At 37.6% G+C, this 22,113-nt stretch overlaps 2 protein-coding genes across 5 annotated transcripts in view; one reads left to right on the top strand and one right to left on the bottom strand.

Annotated features, from left to right (window-relative positions):
• Positions 1 to 1,182: 1,182 nt before the first annotated feature.
• Positions 1,183 to 4,140, bottom strand: esm1 (endothelial cell-specific molecule 1). The gene is made up of 3 exons (XM_079898412.1): positions 3,646 to 4,140; positions 2,135 to 2,278; positions 1,183 to 1,987 (listed from the first exon to the last, which is right to left on the bottom strand). The coding sequence occupies exons 1-3, from the start codon at positions 4,049 to 4,051 to the stop codon at positions 1,905 to 1,907; spliced, it is 633 nt and encodes a 210-aa protein (XP_079754538.1). The 5' UTR covers positions 4,052 to 4,140; the 3' UTR covers positions 1,183 to 1,904.
• A 4,102-nt stretch (positions 4,141 to 8,242) lies between these two features.
• LOC307144522 (putative E3 ubiquitin-protein ligase HERC1) overlaps positions 8,243 to 22,113 on the top strand; it is a 65,134-nt gene continuing 51,263 nt past the window's right edge. For all 4 annotated transcript variants that reach the window (XM_079846924.1, XM_079846926.1, XM_079846925.1 and 1 more), the window contains exons 1-11: positions 8,243 to 8,536; positions 13,842 to 14,808; positions 16,103 to 16,198; positions 16,355 to 16,540; positions 17,474 to 17,785; positions 18,065 to 18,161; positions 18,463 to 18,606; positions 19,859 to 19,986; positions 20,098 to 20,242; positions 20,938 to 21,109; positions 21,489 to 21,623. In XM_079846924.1, coding sequence (XP_079703050.1) covers positions 13,876 to 14,808; positions 16,103 to 16,198; positions 16,355 to 16,540; positions 17,474 to 17,785; positions 18,065 to 18,161; positions 18,463 to 18,606; positions 19,859 to 19,986; positions 20,098 to 20,242; positions 20,938 to 21,109; positions 21,489 to 21,623 — 2,348 coding nt within the window. In that variant the 5' untranslated portion in view covers positions 8,243 to 8,536; positions 13,842 to 13,875. The remainder of the gene's footprint in view (positions 8,537 to 13,841; positions 14,809 to 16,102; positions 16,199 to 16,354; positions 16,541 to 17,473; positions 17,786 to 18,064; positions 18,162 to 18,462; positions 18,607 to 19,858; positions 19,987 to 20,097; positions 20,243 to 20,937; positions 21,110 to 21,488; positions 21,624 to 22,113) is intronic.

Below are 22,113 nucleotides of genomic sequence, written 5' to 3' on the forward strand. Positions count from 1 at the left end.
CCTTAATGTGCTTCTTCTTGAGCCACTACTTTGTTGCCTTGGTGGTTTGGGTCATTGTCATGCTGGAAGACCCATCCACGACCCATCTTCAGAGTTCTGGCTGAAGGAAGGAGGTTCTCGTCCAAGATTTGACGGTACATCAGCATTTCTCTTCCTCCAAACACGGCGAGTTGAGTTGATGCCAAAGAGCTCAATTTTGGTCTCATCCGACCACAGCACTTTCTCCCAAGCCTTCTCTGAATCATCAGATGTTCATTGGCAAACTTCAGACGGGCTTGAACATGTGCCTTCTTGAGCAGGGGGACCTTGCAGGCGCTACAGGATTTCAGTCCATTGCGGCGTAGTGGTGACTGTGGTCCCAACTGCCTTGAGATCAGTAACAAGCTCCTCCCGTGTAGTTCTGGGCTGATACATCACCTTTCTCGTGATCATCCGTACCTCATGAGGCCAGATCTTGCATGGAGCTCCAGACCGAGGGCAATGATTTTTAATTTTGTATTTCTTCCCTTTCTGAATAATCACACCAACAAAAGTGTCCTTCTCACGAAGCTTCTTGCTGATGGTCTTGTAGCCCATTCCAGCCTTGTGCAAGTCTATAATCTGGTCCCTGACGTTTGACAGCTCTTTGGTATTGCCCATGGTAGTGGAGAGGTCGGAATGGAAGATACAGATTCTGTGAACAGGTTTCCACTGACATTAGGAGTACTTTCTTATGGGCACATAACCAATCTGTGGGAGGCAGAATTCTTGCTGGTTGGTTGAGGATCAAATACTTATTTCACTCGATCAAATGCTAATCAATTTACAACCTTTATATAATGTGCTTTTCTGGATTTTTTGGTTGATATTCTGTCTCTATCTGTTAAAATAAACCTACCATAAAAATGATAGACCCTTCATTTCTTTGTAAGTCGAACTTACAAAATCAGCAGGGGATCAAATAATTATTTTCCCCACTGTATATATATTCTGTATGTATGTATGTATGTATGTATGTATGTATATGTGTATGTATATATACATATATATAATGTAGCCTATGTACATGTATGTGTGTATATATAAATAAACATTAGTTATCATTTTGGATTTTTTTCACACTTTTAAAATATTCTAAAAATAGATTCCACTTTAAAAACTTGACAAAAAAAGAAAAGAAAGTAATAAACCAAGATAATTTTTCTCAGAATGACATTGTTTTAATTTAAATCTCATACATAAAGCAGTAAGAATTCATTTATCTCTTTCAATGGGGGTTTAAAGCAAAGATTTACAGATAATAATTTACAAACATATTAGAAGGATATACACTCCATAAATTATAATAATCTCCTTGGCCTTAATATACCACATTAAAAACATCATTTAGCATTACAGAGACCAAGAGGTCAAATATGTGATGGCATATTAAAGTCATAACTGATGCTAATGCTGATCAGTCTTGGAACTGAGCCTGGTGTATACTCTTAGAATGTGTTTGTCATTAAATATGATTATATAAACACTGCTGCATGTTTAATACATTCATAATGTAAAAGTGTTTGTGTGTGTTCATTCAGTTCAACCGTAATTTTAACATCTCATTTGAGTGTTTCAGCATAATGAGTTGCTGAGGGAACATTATTATTGTGTTACTAAACTCTAATGGATGATTGCATATTTATGTGTGTGTGTGTATGTGTGTGTGTGTGTGTGTGTGTGTGTGTGTGTGTGTGTGTGAGCAAGTGAATTCATGGTGACATGCTTTGGAATAAATACATAACTGGCATACACATCTGTAAAATATACAGAATAAAACATATCGTTTTCTTTGACCCTTTTAAACATATTAAAATACATCCGTTTGCTCCTTGAATATATTATGCTACATGTACACTAACTAAACTGAAGAGTGTGAGTTTCTGTCAGCGAGGGGGGAGAAAATTGCGAGCCGTGGACCGATTGCTGCTGGTTTCAGTGTTCGTGTCACCCGAGCCCAGTTCATTACCTGTCATATGATTAAAAAAAATATTTAACACAAATAATATTCTACACAATTTCACATCATATCAAAGGACACATATGAAAGGTAATTTTTAAAAATGTATTATTAAAATGAATTACAAATGTGCACTTTACTAAACAATAAACTCACCTTCATTTGAATGAGATTTCAGCATGGCCATTTTAGCCAAGAATTTAAAGGAGAGACAAGCGCCCGTTTCTCTGTCACACAGTCCACCCGCTTTACAGTTGCATACTTTACGACATTCCATACCGTACGTCCCATACATGCATTCTAATAAGAGAAAAAAACACATGTGACAGCTAATTTAGCCATTACAGAATCTGGAGGTAAATATTTGCCACGACTTTTCCACTTGTCATTTGCAAATACTCTCTTTTTGAAGATGTTTGCTCATTGCTAATCCAGTATTTGTGTATAAAGTGTAAAAGGATCAGAAAGGCTCACTTACATCTAACACTGGTGGTAAGACTCAATTAAAGGGCTGAGTGTGAGGAATTGGTGTGGAGGGAGTGTGTTCCACTAATACAAAGTGTTCATTCACCAACTCACGTTGTTCTTACATAATACATTAAGTGATAATTTGAGGGGCCCTGGAAGGACTCCACAGAAAAGACACTCTGGGGTGAGTTTTTTTTAGTATGCTGAACTGGTCTTTAACCTGTAACCTGAGACCACACAAAAACCTTCAGCTAAGCATGAGGCTTTTGGTAAATATATGAATATTCTAAACAGAAAAATCTGCATTGAACAGGTGAGATGAAGCTGTGTGACACATCAGCTATTCAAAAATAAATTCTGAAATTGTGAGGACAGTTAACAGACATTATATATTATAAAGATTTTATAATCATTTTGTAATAATATTTTTTATTTCCTTGCATACGCATAGTTTATTCTACATAAATTGTTTTGAAATTCCTTTATGATTCTTCTTTTTAAAAAAGCCTTTATGAAAACTATATTGAAAATAGGAAACACAATATTAAAGGCTTGATTATATATATATATAAATTCAAATTTAAAATTGCTTTATTGGCATGACTGTAAATAATACAATATTGCCAAACCGTGGAATACATAGAGTAATACTAAAAACATCAAAATAATAGAAGAAAATATTATGACATAACTTAAATTTAAATAAACAGTGTATCATTAGAACATCTGTGAACATAATTTATATATATATATATATATATATATATATATATATATATATATAATTTTTACAGTTATTTGGCAAAGAAATATATAATATATCTCATGTAAATTGATTTATATGGTACTAGATAGATAGACAGATAGATAGATACTGTAGATAGATAGGTAGGTAGATAGATAGACTGAGAAGACTATATATATATATATATATATATATATTCAATAATTTGATTTATATAAAGAGATGATATGTGATTCATCTGTTTGGTGAGAGAAAAGTAATAATTCAATGTTTTTCTGTCTTCATGTCACAAAGTCGTTTTTAAGTGTTCCCTTGCTCTGAAATTTGCATTTGATTTTAACTTCAGCTGTGTTAATACTGAAAGCATAAGCTAACTGATTACAAAATCCTTGAATACTTTGAATAAGTGAATTCCCCACAATCTGCCTAAACAGGTGCACGCAGCAGACTGTACCTTTACAGATGCCATATTCATCTCCATAATCATCCTCATCCTTGTAGAAGTCACAGAAGAGTCCCGGTCCGCACTTGACGCCGTGCATCCCGGACACGGTGCGGTAGCAGTGCTCTCCCCGTCCCGCAGCACAGACCTGACAGCACCCGCAGTCATCCAGAACCGTGCGCCTGCAGCGCTGCGTCGAGCCGCACTGCGCGGGGTTGCATCTGTCCGGGCAGTGAACGGCGTATTTACCGCCGGGACCCCACGCGTCAGCTCCTCCAAACACCATCAACAGGAACACTGGGATCGCGTACAAACGCATGACTTGAAGTGATAGCGAAGCCCACGCTGGATGCTGTGCACTATGGAGGAGCTGTCCTCTTCTTAGATGGGACAGTGAAAGAAACAGCTCGGGCTGCATGCCTGTCAGCTTTAAACAAGTTTGTTTTGCACATAGTATGCCCTCGTCAATTTCCTCAATCCGGTGTTGTTGTCTATTTGCCAGCCTCCCCCCCCCCCCCCTTCCCTGTTTTAGAAATCCGGCGTGGAAGTGGAATTAGAGCCGTGCTGCCATCCAGGAATTGATGTCATCACTGAAGTCTGGAGTTGTTTATTTGAAGGTTTTTAAAGATGACCCCCGTGACCCTGAAGTGAACGTGCATGACAAGATGTTTTCGGTTAGAGGAGCATTAAAATGGTCCTTTCCTAGTTTGAGAAGGGAATGAAGTCTCTTCTGTCATTGTAATTATGTCACAAAAAGCTTAAACTCCTAAACACAAGCTTGAACATGAAATATTGAATGCAATTATTCTAATAAATATTAAATAGGCTATTAAATGAACCGTCTACAGCAAAACAAGCACTTATATAATTTTATTTATATCATAGAATGACATGAAGAGTGTCTTTGTGGAGATTGTGTGTGTGAATATGGATACATTCAATATAAATATAATATATCAAAGTTTCTATTTCCATTCTTTCAGTAGCCTATGATCTGAACAATTCAAAGAAGGGGACCATCGAAATATTTCATAAATTGACCCATTTTAACTGACAGTTTTTTTTTTCTTCCATAAAATAATCTGTTTATTTTTCTTTTCTCTCCTATTTTTCTTAAAGAAAACATCAAGATACAGTAGGCTAAGCCTTTTTCAATATTTACGCATTTCAATTAATAGTGAAATTCCATCAAATTGAATTGAACAATCTTTACATTTTATTAAGAATTTTAAATGAGTAAGAAAAGCTAGACCTTAATACAACATTTTGAATAAATATTAATGGAACAAGGGAATGAACCATTTAGTTCATGTGATTCGTAATAGTTTTTTTTATATATATATATATAAACTAAGCATAAAAGAGCTTTCCACTGAATATTAATGAGACATTTATAAACTTATCTTGAAAATCTGCGTCCGGTTTCATAATGTTTATATTGGAAAGGAACACGAGAAACTCATGCAGCAGCGCTGCAGTGAAGGCATCCGTCACTAGATGGCGCTGTTTCATTAAATAATGGCAGGGGATCTACGGTAGGTTGAGGGAAGGCTTTAACTTGGTGATTTAACTGATTAAACTTCAGTGTGTTCCTCACGCAAAGTCATTTTGTGGCTTCAGAATGTAATAGAGCGCAGTCGTATGGATAACTTTTATGATACTTATTGTGCTTTTTTCATTCAACCCCATCCTGACTCTCCACACTCCAGTCCAGTAGATGGCGGAAATGCTCCATTGGTTTGTCAGACGCCAGGAGTTCCAGAGCAAGTATTTCTTGTGCATGCATTGGTTGTAAACACAGACACACAACTCACTTAGTTTTTCTGTAGTTTTATATTTTTAGTCATTGCCTTCAACTTGTAGCTTTATATGATGTCGTGCGCTGCTATAAATTGTACAAATCGCCACTCACAAGGATGTAGTGTAAATTTTTTTCGGTAAGTTATATTTACTATATAAATGATTTGACTTTTATTTATGATTTCTCTCTGCCAATATGTAATAATAATACTAATAACAACAATAATAATAAAGTTATGCGCGGAGAATCTTGTCAAAAATCATCGGCACTCTGGTTGAGTTTGATTCAACAAGCTGCAATTTATATAAAAACGTTTTCCGCTGGATGACGCTCTTATAAGCAACAAGTAAACAAGTTTTTTTGTTTTTTTTACATAACGTTATACGTAACGTTACATCTTATATTTAATCACATTTTCAACAGTTGTAACGTTATTAGGGGGCATTCAGCGATGCTTCTTTTGAATCGAATCTTTGAATCTTTCAGTGAATCGGTTGATCTAGTCGGAATAAGTCTCTCTCTCTCTCTCTCTCTCTCATTATATATCCACTTGTCTATTTATCTTGATCTCTCCTTCAGTTTCCCCTTAGGTGATAAGAGCAGGCTGCAGCAGTGGCTGGTGAACATCAGGCGGGACAAGTGGAAGCCAACTCCTTCTTCTCGCCTATGTTCTGTCCACTTTGAAGACAGCTGTTTCTCTACAAGCAATCTGGGCAAAGTGCGTCTTACTACAGCTGCAGTTCCCACCATCTTTTCCTTCCCTAAACACTTGCAGAAGAAGCCACCACACACCAGGCGAAGGCTTGAGAGGCGAGGAGATGTTGTGTTGAGAAACGCTGAAGCTGTGGAGGAGATTGTGAGGGTTATTGTGGATGAAAGCAATGGGGCATCAGAGATTCATCCCGGTGGACGATGCAACATTTCATATGGCCATTTACCCTGCCATCCCTCTGTGCCATCAGACACAGTTTGTCATTCCATGGATCACACCTACATGGCCGAATCGCCAGAGACGCTGCAGAACAGTTTCAACTTGGCCAATGCCGAGCTTACAAACTACAGGAAACGGCTGAAACTGCAGAGCGCCAGGATTAGAAGACTGAAGAAGAAAGTGACTTCTCTGTCCTCCATCGTTTCAGAGTTAAGACAAGAGAGAAGACTTTGATTTGTAATAAAAACCCTTTTTGAAAAAACGCTGTGGTTTCAGTGTGCTTTTGTTGTAGGTTTGTGATGGGCACAGTAAAAGTATTTAAGAATGGGTCCAGATGACTCGTGTGCTACTGCATATTTCAAGCCTTCTCAAGCAATATGATTAAAATTTAAGTCAAAAATCTTACATGCGTAGCCAAGAGTTGCTCAAACTTGACTTGACCTCTAAGGGCTCCATGGCTGTGGCTTGGCTTGAAAGAGGAGGTATGTGATGGATGCTGTTCTGCTTTCCACCCGACTTGCACTAGATTTATATATATATATATATATATATATATATATATATATATAATATTTTTATATATTTAAGTTCAATAATTTGAATGATAGAATATTTCCAATAAAAGAAAAAAAAATGAATACAATATTAAATACATTGTTATTGTAGTGTTATTTATATACTATTGTAGTTTGTATTTTGAATTAGCTTTTGTTTTTATACACAGTTTTAATTTTAGTAAAAATTTTAGTCAATTAACTATGTGTTTTTGTCATTTTTATTTTCATTTTTTAATATTACTATTTTAGGTTTAATTTATTTTATTTCAGCGTTAGGTTTTTTTTTTAGTTTTATTTGTTAAATTTTATATCAAGTTAAACTAAATGACAATTACTGAAATAAGTCTTAATTTTTCATCATATACTATCTATCTATCTATCTATCTATCTGTATATATAGTGCCTTTCAAAAGTTTGGAAACATTGCTATTTTTAATGTTTTTGAAAGAAGTCTTATGCTCATCAAGCCAGCTTTTATTTGATAAAAAATGAATAAAAACAGTTAAGGCCCGTTCACACCAAGGACGATAACTATAAAGATAACGATAAAGATATAATTCTAAAAATCGTTCTCCATATTAAAGAATAACAGAGTTCACACCACAACTATAACGATAAAGATATGAGGAACGATATCGTTGGGATCACTTTCAGAACGATTTTTTTTCAGCTGTCAAACGATAAAACACTGACAGTCAATCAGAATCCATTCTAATTTAAAGGTCTCGCGCATTTAAAATGGGGCGCGCGCGCGCGTGCTTAGAATAAAAAGACCGTTATCGTTCGTTGGTGTGGACGCATAGTTATCTTTATCGTTATCCTTATAGTTATCGTGCTTGGTGTGAACGGGCCTTTATATTGTGAAATATTATTACAATTTAAAGAAGTGGTTTTCTATTATTTGAAAGTATTTTAAAATGTGATTTATTTCTGTGACGTGAAGCTGAATTTTCATCAGCCATTACTCCAGTCTTCAGTGTCACATGATCCTTCAGAAATCATCCTTATATGATTTATTAATATAAACGTTGGAAACAGTTGTGCTGCTTAATATTTTTTTGGTACCTTCAGGATTCATTGATGAGTAAAAAGATGAATGAAAAATTGCAGCGTTTATTTTGTATAAACAAAATGGTATAATAGTCTTATTTAACGGTAATAACCCTGATACAGTAATGGTAAATAATATCGCAAAAACAAAAGCTAGACATAACGGACCCTTACGATATAAACGTCATGACGTCACTACACTACGCCGTATGCGTAAAGTCCTCCGCTGTACGCGCATTCCCGAAACCGAACGCCGCTATTTTTCATGGCAACAGCTTGCGGAGCGGCAACCTACCCTACTATAAACACCCTCCAGCGCGAGATTAACCGGCATTTCGTCCTCGCATTGCGTAACTCCTCTTTGCCGGGTGGCGTTTAGTTGTATTTAATTCAAAAGTGTGTATTTGTGAAAGTAAATACAGGATATCATATGGTTGATAATAAAGCGGAGGATTCACGTCCTTTCTGATAGACAGCAGGTTTAAAGAGCCTTGCGGGGGGCAGGCAGTGGGTTGTTCTGCTGGGCGTGAATGACAGAAGGAAGAGAGAATATCGAATCGTTTGGTAAGCGTTATTTACACTGTCTTTTTTATATTTCATTCGACAGTATCTGATAATTGTTTGTCGTATCTGTAATTAATGTGGTTTAGCTCTTTAAACAGTTGAGCTCGCATATGTCAGCTATTTTTGTATCTATCACTGTTGTTTTTAGTCTCAGCTGATGCAACAATGTACGTTAAGTCTTGTCCAAGTGACAGTTCATACATGTTGTTGTGGTAACTGATCTAATTGTGTTCACATTTTGCATAATGTGTTGTATTTTATCAAGATTATGGGGTTTAGATGGATAGAGCATTATTTGAAAGACCATAACTGATGCATTCTGGTCCACCATGCTTAAGAAATAGCAGATTCTTTGGGGTGATGTCGTGGTGTTGGGGTTATAGATTATAGGTTCAAACCACTGTTGTAAAAGACCTGGATGTGTTCCTTTAGATGCCTGAATGCTAGTGTCCGTACCTGGATTTTAACTAGCTTAACAAAGCAAGCCTCCCTTGGTTAACCAACCTTATTAGAAAGACAATACTGGTTGACCAGCATTGTCTTTTGTTTAACAGTATAGTTTTACTGGTCCACCAGCTAGACAAGCACCAAACTATGAAATTCATGCTGGTCCAATTTGGTCTTTACAGCAGAGAACAGGTGAACCGTGAACTGTCTCCATTGTTCCTTTGAGCAATACATTTAAAGGGACAGTTCACCCAAAAATGAAAATACTGTCATTATTTACTCACCCTAACCCTAATGTTTTCCTGTCCTATGTGGAATGCAAACAAAAAATATATATTTTGCAGAATTTTGTCAAAGCTGATCTTTACCATACAATGATAGTGAATGGACATGAGGGCTTTCCAGCTCCAAAATTACAGGCACCTTGAAATATCATATAATTTATTCATGTGAATATTAATCCAACTTGAGCCAGGTTTGATGTCAGTGAAGTCAAAAATAACTGGTTCTTGCATGTCATTTGTTAAGTCTATTCATTTAAATGTAAGTGCAAAAGATATTTCGGAGCCAGAATGGAAATTTGTAGTAAATAACTTTAATAATTCTGATTTGTTCCCAAACAAATCTATCATAAGGATGCAGAAAACTTGGAATATAAGGCAGAAGTCTTATGGATTCGTTTTATGGTGTGTTTTTTTTTGTGTGTGTGTCATTTTTGGAGCTTGATAGCTCCAGTCCCCAGTTACTTTAATTGTATTTATTTATTTTACGCAAAATATATATTAGTTTGCTTTTCATAGAAGAAAGAACTCATGTCGGTTTGGAACGACGTGGGCGTGTGTAAATGATGACAGAACTTTAACATCAGGTTACTCCAGGGTTACTGTTCCCATAAGAAGTGTACTGACAATCAGTACACTTTTTTTAATACAATTAAAAAACGTACAAATAATAATCATTTTAGTTTTAATATGATAATAATTAGCTCTAATAATTAATAATCTGTTAGTTTCTCAATTCTGGGAGAGGAGAACTTTACCGTACTGCATGATAGTATTGTTGTGCGTGCGCTTCTTTGTTTACGTCTGCAAACAAGTCGATCCAAATCTCATAACGAGCCAGGCGCCTCTGATAGGAATTTTTTTTAATACAGTGTTCAGGAGACATGTGTCTTTCAGCACAAACCCCAAAGCTCAGCTTTTTTAGTTCACAGTTGTGCGTTTACCGTCTTCTCTTCTTGGCCTATATTTTGATGCCCTCTGTGTGAAATGTGATCACACCGGACAGAAGTTTTAGTTGTCGCAGTTGCCCTGGATTAGTCAGGTGTTCAGACTATCAGCCCCCCAGACCATTTTGACTGGCTGAATTGAATTCGCTCTCTCACTTCAACAGAAGGTCAGCACTTGGCAGTGGAAACTCTTGGCTGGGCAGCTTTATGTTTGTCTGACAGATTCAAGCTCAGTCCTTGACCTCCTGTGGCTGGGAATGACCCTGTGGTTCCATGCGCTTTTTGTTTCCGGTTAACATTTTTTTTTTTCCTGTTTCCATCATTTGACTGAGCTAATTTGGATCTGGGATTCCAAGAAATACCTGAAAACATTTCATGAATTATTTCCATTAAGTCAAATGAGACACCAGATTGATATTTATGATTATACAGATTTTTACTGGCTCATTTCTGTTATGCAGCATTCTTTTGAAACGCTCGTGTTGTCTTTTAAAGGGATAGTTCACCCAAAAATGAAAATTATTCACCCTCAAGTTGTTCCAAACCTGTATGTTTTTGTTTCTTCTAGTTGATGGGCCCCATTGACTTCCATAGTATATATTTTTTCATATGGAGGTCGATGGGGCCCATCAACTAGTTTTGGTTACCGACTGACATTCTCCAAAATATCTTCTTTTGTAAAGACAAAGGAAATTTACAGGATGGTAAAATTTTGGCTGGCATGAGGGTGTCAATGTTAATATCTAATGTGGATATTTTTAACCATCTTTTGAGTTTCTTTTATAATATCATAATGATTTCTGTAATTTTATCAAACAGAATTGAATTTTTTTAAGTTACACAAAAAGTCGCTTTGGATAAAAGCGTCTGCTAAATTTAAAAAGTATCTCATAAAAATCATAAAATCCATTGCTGGTGCATACTTGTAATTTTTTAGCTGTGTTTTCCCACTAAAATGATGTCACTTCCTGGAAGATAATGTTATTAAGGAACTGGCTTTTACAAAACACTAACAGGATGGACAGTGATATTGAGGACACAGAAAAGCCTGATTGATTGCCAATTAAAACGATATTCCCAAAGAAAGATCAGAAGATGTTTGTATTTTTCTCAAACCAAAGTAATTCATCACATTTCCAAATGAGTTTTTAGCATCACAACTGTTTTTAACATTGATAATGATAATATATCTTTCTTGAGCAGAAAATCAGCATATTTGAATGATTTCTGAAATATCATGTGACACTGAAGACTGGAGTAATGATACTGAAAATTCAGCTTTGCATCACATGAATAAATTACATTTTAAAATACATTAAAAAGAAAACGGGTATTTTAAATTGTAATAATATTTCACATTATTACTGTTTTTACTGCTTTCATCAAATAAGCATTAAAAAGTGTAAGAAAACTAACCAATATGATTTAATATATCCAACACATGTAGACATGTGAACATGATTCTGAACGTCGTCGCAGGAATGACCCAACAGTTATTTTGTCCTCCATTTTTAATTTGGAAAGCACACCCATGAGCTATCAGATCAACATTGGTTTAAAACTGCATGTTCTCTGCCTCTATTTTTAAACATGATCTAAAATTACTATTTGGGTGCTTAACTACCTCTTTCTCATTATTAATAGTAACGTGTAACCTAAGATTGTCTATATTTACACCCATAGCATTGTACTCGCGTCAATATGTCAGTGGTAAACACCTCAGAGTATAAGCTCAGCGTCTCTTTACGTAGTCCGCCACAATAAGGACTTGTTGTTGTCATGATTTTTGCAGGATTAGTCAGAGTTCCTGGGGAATGTGACACTCGGTCCCACACCATCTCCCACATAACTGTGAAGCAGCTTTGAGAAGCATCCTTTTTATTTTTATACATCGTGTAACTGTAGAGGTTGCCAGGTGTAATACATTCTGGGCTGTAAGACCGTGGGCAGACGTGGAAGTGCTGGGTCATGTTGCTCATGGACACTAACCAGCGGGCAGTGGTGGTAACTTGCTCAAAGTGACAAGAAGGTCACTGGGTTCATTGACGTGAGAGTTTTCAAGCAGAGATGGAGGCAGACGTCCAGGTTGCTCAATTCCCAGGCTGATGGTGTCTGGTTCATTCAGGTTTTTATAGACCTGTATTTTCATCTTAAATCTGAGTCATACTTCCGTCCAAGTGTTGGATTAATCATGTCAGTCAATACTGATTGAACAGCTCCTGAGGTTTCATATTCATATGATTGTTTTCCGAGAAATAAAATATCATGAGTACATCTCTCATCCTAACCGCCGGAGTTTCCTCATTTCCTCTTTGTATTCTCAAAAACGCAAGTAATCCCTCTTCACAGCTTTGGTAAAGTTGTGCAAGTTAATATGGTGTGTGGTTAATAAAAGATAATGTATAGTCAGGCTGCCGTTCAAAAGTATGGGGTCAGTGAGATTTTTTAAAATGTTTTTAAAGGAAGTCTCACATGCTTGATCACCAAGGTTGAATTTATATGCTCGCGTAATACAACGTGATTTATTTATACGTTTTTGTACGTTCCTGACGTAAAATTAAAAGGATAGCAATAAAAAGTGAAGGCTGGAATAAAAAAAGGCCTCCATCTTATCTAGAGTTTACAGGTATAGTTTGAGCTAATACATCACATGCTAGTTTTTAAGTGGATACATTCATTGTTATCTTCAAATGAATGCTAACTGTCTCTCAGGTTGGAAAGAGACCCAGAGAGGAGAAACCCGGGTGCTTTTAGGCTGTTTTCATGTTGACTTCACCTCTCATTAGGTTATTCGTTGGCTACTTACAGCCGCTGGAGTCTGTAATCAGTTTTACACATTAGGGTGAAGTCTAAACCTTCTGATTGAGTCACAAATATGGTGGGGGGTAGGGGTCAGTGATTTGTTAATTAGGCTAATCTGTAATGCATGACTATTGTTGTCTTCGGCAAGTAAGCTGATGTGTTCCTCATGTTCTATCAAACCGTGCCTCAGGAAAATGACCTTGATTCCCTTCTACATATGCTATCTCATACATTTCTTACATCACGACAGGAAAACAAGTGCAGTCTGTCAAGAAATTTCCTTCAGAGAGGCTCTAGAGGAAAGACATGTACATCTTTTTTTTGGGGAAGAGCGGTTTGTAGTCTGTTTCTGACAAGGATATAACCACATGTTCTAGATTGTGGGAGGCCAAATATAATAATTTAGAAAGCAACCATTGTATTACACATATTGGTTGACTAATAATCTGAATATTATGGGTGAGATGCCCCTCAAATGCCTACAGTGGTAGGTTATGTCCTGGTTTCCATTATGAATTGAAATGCTAGTTCAGACACAAACTCTAATTAGATTATTTATTTAAATGTATTAATTTGATTATTTATTAGAATTTATTCAAATCTATTAGGCCCTGGAATTTATTTAAATTACATTTATTGCTTACATTAAAATCACATTAAAATGTGAACACAGGAATTGTTAAACGGAATCAAAATACATGTGTCTTATCGAATCCCCGGTTCTTGGAAATTTGGAACCGGTTCTCAATACACAATCCTAATTAAAACTCTTTGTTGTACACTATTTTTAAATGTCTCTTACTTTTGTTTTTTCTTTCTCTTTTCCAGCTATGTGCCTCTTGTGTGTGAATAATGTACAGTGATGGTGCCTTCTCAGACACACGTGATGCTCAAGTGGCAGGAGCACCTGAACAGCTCCTGGGCAGCGGAGGACAGCGTTCAGACAGCCACACGGCACGGAGCGTCTGCTCTCTATGCAAAGCTGCTCTACAACAAGGAGGTCGTGGGCTTGGCCCAGCCGGTGCAGGACCTAATGGGTCCACGCTTGCCTGACTTCCAGTACGAATCCAGTGCTGAGGAGGAGAAGGAGGAATATCTTTCCGCGCTGCTACATAGTCAACGATGCCTGGCCCACCGCATGCTGGCAAGGACCCCCTTTGCCCTATCCCTGCACCACAGGCTGGTGATCCTCCAGAGGGTGTTCTACGCCCTCCATAGCAAGTATCATGACCGATTCCGAGCACCGCTCCCCCCACAGCCCTCATCCTCCAGTGCAGAAGGGGGCACTCTGGAGTCAGTGTCTGAGCCATGGCCAACAGGCAGTTCCCGTTCAAAGTCGGGCACGGACGTTCTTATTGAAATGGGTGTCCGGACTGGGTTGAGTCTCCTTTTTGCTCTACTGAGGCAGAGTTGGCAGCGGGGGCGTCTTGAGAACCCACCAGATGTCGCTTTGTGCAATGAGGTATTGGCCACTGCGTCTTCAGTCCTGGCCGCCCTGCCTCCTCTATCCTTGGCCAACGAGAACAAGATCCCAACAGTGGGGCTCGACTGTCTTGCGCAAGTTGGAGACTTCCTGAAGAAGACGGCTGTCAGCGGGTCCGGGGCGGATCGGGCGGGTCGCAGGCTAGCCCTGGAGCTCCTTCTCTCGCTAGCCTTACAAAGAGGGTCCTTGCGCTTCCTTCTGGAGTGGGTGGAGGTGGCGTTGGCCGCCTCTGCTTCTTCCACCACCTCTGAAACAGTTGGAGTGGGCTACGAGCTGATCCATCAAACACTGCAACAAATGCGCCAGCACACGGTGTGTTCCTACACAATGCGGTTGACCTAGCGGTCATGCTAATAGCATAAGTGAAGTAATATACACAGTAATACTAATGGGTAATGGGCACTAGTATAGAAAGCTGTGCCTCTTTTGCACACAGAGAGAGTATAGAGTTACAGAACTGAGGCTAGGCTAACACCTTCCTCCATTTGTTCATCCCTCCCTCGGCACTTAAACAAAATCATTGTTGCTAATTGTTACTGTACTTCTAATACATTAGCACCATAGAGTAGTATACCATTATTCTGTATTCCTCTCATGGAGGGCAGGAATGGCTCAAACGTTTTTCCTTGCTCTAAATAAGATTGCGGCTTTCATTTGACTGGGAGCTCTTGGCCGACTTCCCAGCACTGAAAGCCGCACGAGCCACACCAGACCTGCCATGCTCTTATTTATTCATGTCTTAATTAATGGGAAATATGTCTACTTCAAGGCTTTTGTGCTTGAAGTTCAGCAGAACTTGTTCCCCATATTGAAGCAACTGTTTGTTTATAGATTCCCCTACTCCAGAGTGCAAAGTTGATTTGTTCTGTGAAAATCTAGCTGGTTAAGCACATTGGTGCCAGTATTGAGACTTGAGACTATCTTCGTAATCTTCAGTCAAAACATAATGAACCAATTTTCTTTTCATGATAATGTCACCTAGGCTTGGCTACTGGATAACACTAACCAATAGCCAATCGGTTATTTAGATGTTGCGTTTTAGCAAACCTTAGCATTTAGGCCACTTTTTAATTCAAAAGTCCTACTCTACATGTTGTTTTCTCAATTCATATTTTATTTTAATCAGTTAAGTGGGTTGCTAGAAGTGGAACATGGGTTGCTAATTCGGTTTCATCTTGCCTTCAAATCCTTTAAATGGTAATCTTAATGCAAAATTCGAAAACATAAATACATGCTGTTAATTTGATCTTCCTGTGAAGTGACAGACTTCTATTTGGTGATATATGTTGTACTTCCAAACATTTATTCCGCTTTAACCAACCGTTTCTTGCTATTGACTGCAAGCTCGCATTCAGCCTCCATTCAATCAATAGCCAATTGATAGAAGTCCTCGCCCATTTTTATTTCACTCTGATGCATGTCATAATATGGAAGAAAAGATCTGTCACAACTTCTGTTTCATTTTGACTTCAAGCAATAAGGCAGCATTTTATTTTGTCAGAGTTAAAAAATAGAGTGTTATCAGTTTTTTTTTTTTTGGTTCTACAGTACCTTTTATTTTTTGAACGATCCACTGCAGCATTTCATTTGTTGTTTGTTCTTACAGGCTTTTCGTGGTGAATCCGTCAATACTCAGGTGCTGAAGAAAGATGCTGACGGACTCTGTAGCCTCTCGCATGTTGCTCTTTGCCTTTTTGAAGAGGTGTGTTTGTGCGAATAAATCTATAAGTGTTCACAGACTGTAATATAGGGTGTTTATATTAGGCTGTTAAGATTTCTTATGCCAAGTTGGAGAGACTTTGGCCTCTATGAGTCTTTATTCTCATAAATAAATCTTTAATCTGTGTGTGTGTTGTAGATCTGCACCCTGGCCTCTAACTGCTTGTGCTCATGTAACACGGGCTCTTCCTCTTCCTCCGGCTCGGAGAACGACGCCGTCATGGTGTACGTGTGGGGTAGCAACAGCAGCCATCAGCTCGCCGAGGGAACGCTGGAGAAGATTTTACAGCCCAAACTGGCTCAGGGCTTCAGCGATGCACAAATGGTGTGTGTGGGTTTGTGTTACTCAAGTGTGATGAAAACCCAAATAACTGGAAGCTGTCATGAAGCTTACATTAGTTCCAACAGAGACAGCATGAGAAGGAAAAGAAAGACCACTCGGAGAAAAATTTTATGAGAGAGATCCCAACGCTCAATTTGACGGCTGTACAAAATAGCTTTTAATTAAAAGAGCCAATTGTTTTGTTGGTAAAGGCACTGTCTGGGCTCTTAGCTCATTTATATTAGATTGACAGTTTTGCAGTCTAATATGAGCTTTATAAGCATTTTTGGCAGATTTTATGGATGGCAGATATGCTATTGAAATGTTAGCTTGGTAAACTGTTTATAAGAAATATTAAACTGTTCAAGTTTGCACTTTGGTTCCTCTTTTCAGTATGACAGAAAAAAGTTAGAAAAAGTTAATTAATTTAATTATTAGTTGCATGACAAGAAATGCATCATATGGGGCCAATGACTGTCTTTTTGTTTTTGTAAAATTATATGTATATTTTTAAAGAGCATCATTTTTAATTTTATATTTATTTATTTTTAAGTTTTTAATTACAACTTTTAGAGGCAACAAGAAGTGATAATTTTTTTATTTTTTTAGTATATGTTATAATGCAGTCAGGCTTATTTACTATATTATAAATAATAGCAAACCATCTGTACCGATCTAAATTTCTTAGTTTCCTCTCTGACAGAATATGTGTTTTGGAAAGTTCTGTTATCTAATCTGGAGTGGCATTCAGGCCCAGCAGTCTCTGCTTTTTTAACACAGACATGTCTATTCATTATTATTGAGAAATACAATTTAGAAAACAGCAGCCGCATCTTAATAAACTGTGCCTTTTCACTAATACAGTTTAAACATCCTTGATCACAGTTGATTCAATTCACTCAGCTCTAAACGGTGCTCTTGTTTTTCCACCTGCAGATTGAGGCTGGCCAGTACTGCACATTCTCTGTATCTGCTGATGGTGCAGTGAAGGCTTGTGGGAAGGGTAGTTATGGGCGTCTGGGATTGGGAGACTCTAATAACCAGTCTATGCCTAAGAAGCTGGTTCTGGAACCGCCTCGCACCATGAGGAAGGTGTCATCGTCCAAGGGATCAGACGGACACACGCTGGCCGTCACGGCCGAGGGAGAGGTGTTCAGCTGGGGAGACGGAGATTACGGCAAACTGGGCCACGGGAACAGCGCCACGCAGAAATATCCTAAGATTATACAGGGCCCTCTTTTAGGAAAGGTGAGAGGAAATAATGTTTTCTACATGCAGAATGTAGCTTTTTTTTTCTTCAGTCATGTCTTATCCAGAGTATTTGCCTGGGCTCTTTTGACTTGGGCGAGTAAGCAGCTCCCCAAATACTCTGGTAATTACTTCCAATTCCATAGCTACCACATGACCTGAAACTGCATATAAACACCCTGGCAACCACTAATATTTCTTCAGAAAATGTAAGAAACTAGTTTGTGTGTTATCATTGCATTTGTAAAAGTGTGCGTGTTTCCTGTGTGTGTATTGCAGGTGGTGGTGTGTGTGTCTGCTGGATACAGACACAGTGCTGCGGTGACTAATGACGGAGAGCTGTACACCTGGGGGGAAGGCGACTTCGGTCGACTCGGTACATCACTCTCCTCTTACAGACCCTCAACATCACTGAACACACACGCACACGCACACACTTGAGACCTGAGTATATGTTCTCAGATGTAGTGTTGTCAGTGAAATACAATTCACTATTGATTTCTGTGAGGTGGTTTTAATGGTTTGAAAGACTGCTGTGCACAGAGGTTGTTGTTTTTTTAATCCTCAGAGAAATAATTGGTCAGGCAGTCAACAAGACTGAGTCAGGCTGTTGTGTCAGAAGTTCTGCCTGTCTGTCTCTGTCTTATTTTTACTCTGTCTGTCTGTCTGTCATGTAGGTCACAGCGACAGTCACAGTCGTAATGTGCCCACTCTGGTCAAGGACATCAGTGGGGTCGGGCAAGTGGCCTGTGGCAGCTCTCACACCATCGCTGTGGCTCAAGATGGCCGAATCGTCTGGTCCTTTGGAGGAGGGGACAATGGTAATATTTCATAACCACCTTATTTTGCAATGTGTTTTTCTTTTCTGTGAAAGTGCGAGACTTCTGATTAGGTTTATAATTATGTAAGTACATTAAAATAATATAAGAAATGCCAGTTTGCAATATCAAGCAGCATAATGTGCTTTTTTGTACAGCTAAAATAACTGGAAGCAAATGACAGTGAAAGCCTGTAATGAAGTGGCCATATTATATGCTTCTGTAGCATTTACATTTTTCAGTCATAATTTAATTTCTCATGAACATTTTCCGTCATCTCGCTGAAGTCTTAGAGACATTACCAGACAAATGTAAGATAGTCATCCTTTAGCAAAGCGCCTTTTTCAAGGCTGTTAGTAACGTGTACAGACTCTCTTTGTAAGTCAATTTGCTATTTAGTGATTAAAAATCCTCAAATCTTCATGAAGACTGAAGTCATTTTATTTTAATAATGTTTTGCCTGGGATTTCAAATAGAGAGAGACTGGTATTCAACCATTTTTTTTAAATCTTATTTTTTCTTTATTTACTTTATTTCTTTCTTTGTTTGTTTGTTTGATTTTTTTTTATTTATTGTATTTATTATTTTATTTTTATTTTTTTACAGATATTCACACTGATATTCTACAAATATTTAGGTCTTCACAGGCAAAGTAACATTTTTAGCTTAACATATATAGATACAAATTTATTCAAAATATGAATGAATGAATTATTTAATTATCTAGTTAATTTAGTAGTCCATCCATCCATCCATCCACCCACTGGTCTCTTATTTCAAAATTCAATTGCTCCTGAATATCTGTGATAATAGATTTTTGTGTTCTTTTTTCCCCACATGAATTGAACAATTTGAATTGAATGGCATGCAAAGAGGGAATATTTGACTCAAGTTTTATTTGCCACAGCAATTTTAACAGCTATACACAGTTTACAGCAGTTGTTCAGGTAACATTCTGGATCAAAATCAATGTGCACACATACACATTCTTCTGTCTTCTGCCCTCCGGAGTGAGTAGGACATAGTGACTCTTACTTTTCATAAGTAGAGCAAGAAAAATTCTGCAGTGCAGCACTATCAGATATAATATCCACAGACAAGCTTAAACATGTTTGAAATAAAGGCGAAATATAGAGACCGTTGTTGATGCAAGTACTGGCGCGTCCTCTGAATTTGACACACCTTAAATTACTGTTGTCCATGTCAGAGGGTTTTCTTTCTGTGTGTGTGTGTGAATGGTGTGTTTGTGTTACAGGTAAACTGGGACATGGGGACACAAACCGTGTATACAGGCCTAAAGTGATAGAAGCCCTGCATGGTTTTATTATCAGAAAAGTGTGTGCTGGGAGTCAGTCATCACTGGCTTTGACATCTGCTGGCCAGGTATATACAACCACTCATTTATCCCACAGACTTGAACTGAGTAAACATGTACCGTTATATCCACCCTTATAAATTCTTGTGTCTCTATGCTCTCCTGTGTGTGCGATGCAGGTGTTTGCGTGGGGCTGCGGCTCGTGTCTCGGCTGCGGCTCGTCTGAGACCACCTCTCTCAGACCTCGGTTGATAGAGGAACTCAGCATCACTAAAGTCATCGACATTTCCTGTGGAGACAGCCACTGTCTCGCTCTGTCTCACGGTGAGAGAGATGGAGAAACAAATGAAAAAACATGAAATATTATGTAATTTCTGCTCCACAAGGCAAATTTTGTTGTCTACAATATTATTAGACAAAAAGTTTTTTTTCTAAAGTAAGGCTACAGAGTTGTGTGTTGTCCACAGTATTTATAATTAAATTAAATGATTTAATGAGTAATTTATTTTATAGAAATTATTTGTAGATCAATGATATTTTATTATTATTATTATTATTTTATACTATATAATTTTTTTATTATTATTATTTTAATTTTAGTTTGTTTTAATATTTTTTTATGTGCCTTTGTCATTTTTATTATATTTTGTAGCAATTTCTATATAGCTTATAGCTTTACTTAAATTTAAACTTATTTATGTTAGTTGCAAAGGCTACATTTTGTTTAATTTTTTTTTAACATTTTCTACATTTTGTTTTAATTAAAAAAAAAATTGTATCTAATATTTGTATTTTTGTGGGACACAAAAAGAGGGTTTTGAAGAGCTGTACTAGTTACTATTTTCAAGCCTCAAAACGGACTCTATAAAAGTCCATACAACTTATGTACTACATTCCAAATCTTTTGAAACCCTATGATACCTATGTGAGGAAAAGACTAAATCTAAGTCGTTATTCACTTAAATTAAATTCTCAGATTCACGAAAATGCTTATGCAATTTGATTGTTTTTTGTTACAGAAAACGAAGTGTTTGCTTGGGGCAACAATGCCATGGGCCAGTGTGGGCAGGGCCACACCTCAACGCCAGTCACCAAACCCAAGAAGGTGATTGGTCTAGAAGGGGTTTCAATACAGCAGATCACTGCAGGCACGTCCCACAGCCTGGCCTGGACAGCAGTTCCTACAGACAGGTGAGGAGAGAGAGACAAAGACCTATTTCAGTAGCTGTAATGCGTGATATTAAGGGTCTTCCACAATGCATGTACAGTATTTCATTATTTATGTGCCTCATTGTCTGTGGATAATGGAAATAAAAAGCCCTCACTTCCTCATCTAAACCCAAACCAAAAGCAGTTTGTCCTGAAATGAGTTTGAGCCCACAGGAAACGACAACATTCTCATATTCGTCATGCAAATCAAAACCCGTATCGCTCCATCTGGAGTGAGTTTCACCACTAATGCATTAATGCAATCGCGTTTCCATTTTCCATTATTCAAATATGTTCACTTAACATTGTTTTTCTGGCATGACTGAATGTGAATTATCTATGTGTCTTTTGTGTGTGGCAGGCAGCTGGTGGCTTGGCACAGGCCATTTTGTGTGGATCTTGAGGAGAGCACGTTTACATACCTGCGCAGTTTCCTGGAGCGTTACTGCGATAGTATCAGTGGAGACACACCTCCTCCACCTTTCCCCTCTAAGAGGTAAATAAACACACTTGGACCAGCACCAAACCACATAGATTTACAGATGATGTCCTATGAATTGTGATTTGAACCACTTACGATTAAACAATAATATGGACTGTGTAATGTATATAGAGGCATGGAATATCTGATATTGCTGTTTTAGAAACATAAAATATGCAACAAATCTTGTAGATAGATAGGTTGGTGGATGGATGGATAGATGGATAGATGGATGGTGTGAAATTATAACCAGCTACCATCCAGGGGTCTTTTTGCACAGTGGCGGGTGACCTGAGACACCTGTCATTTGACGAGAAACGCTTGGAAACAACACACATGCTTAAATTCACATTTGATTTATTTGTGGAAAATAAACAACAAAAAGAAAGCATTAAGGCATTAATAACAAATTTATTTATTTGTTTTATTTATTTATTTATTTATTTAAATGTATTTATTTATTTATTAATCAGTTTATTTTTATTTTAATAATAATTGTAAAAAA

This window comes from Squalius cephalus (genome assembly GCF_949319135.1).
Source record: "Squalius cephalus genome assembly, chromosome: 17".
Lineage (NCBI taxonomy): Eukaryota > Metazoa > Chordata > Actinopteri > Cypriniformes > Leuciscidae > Squalius > Squalius cephalus.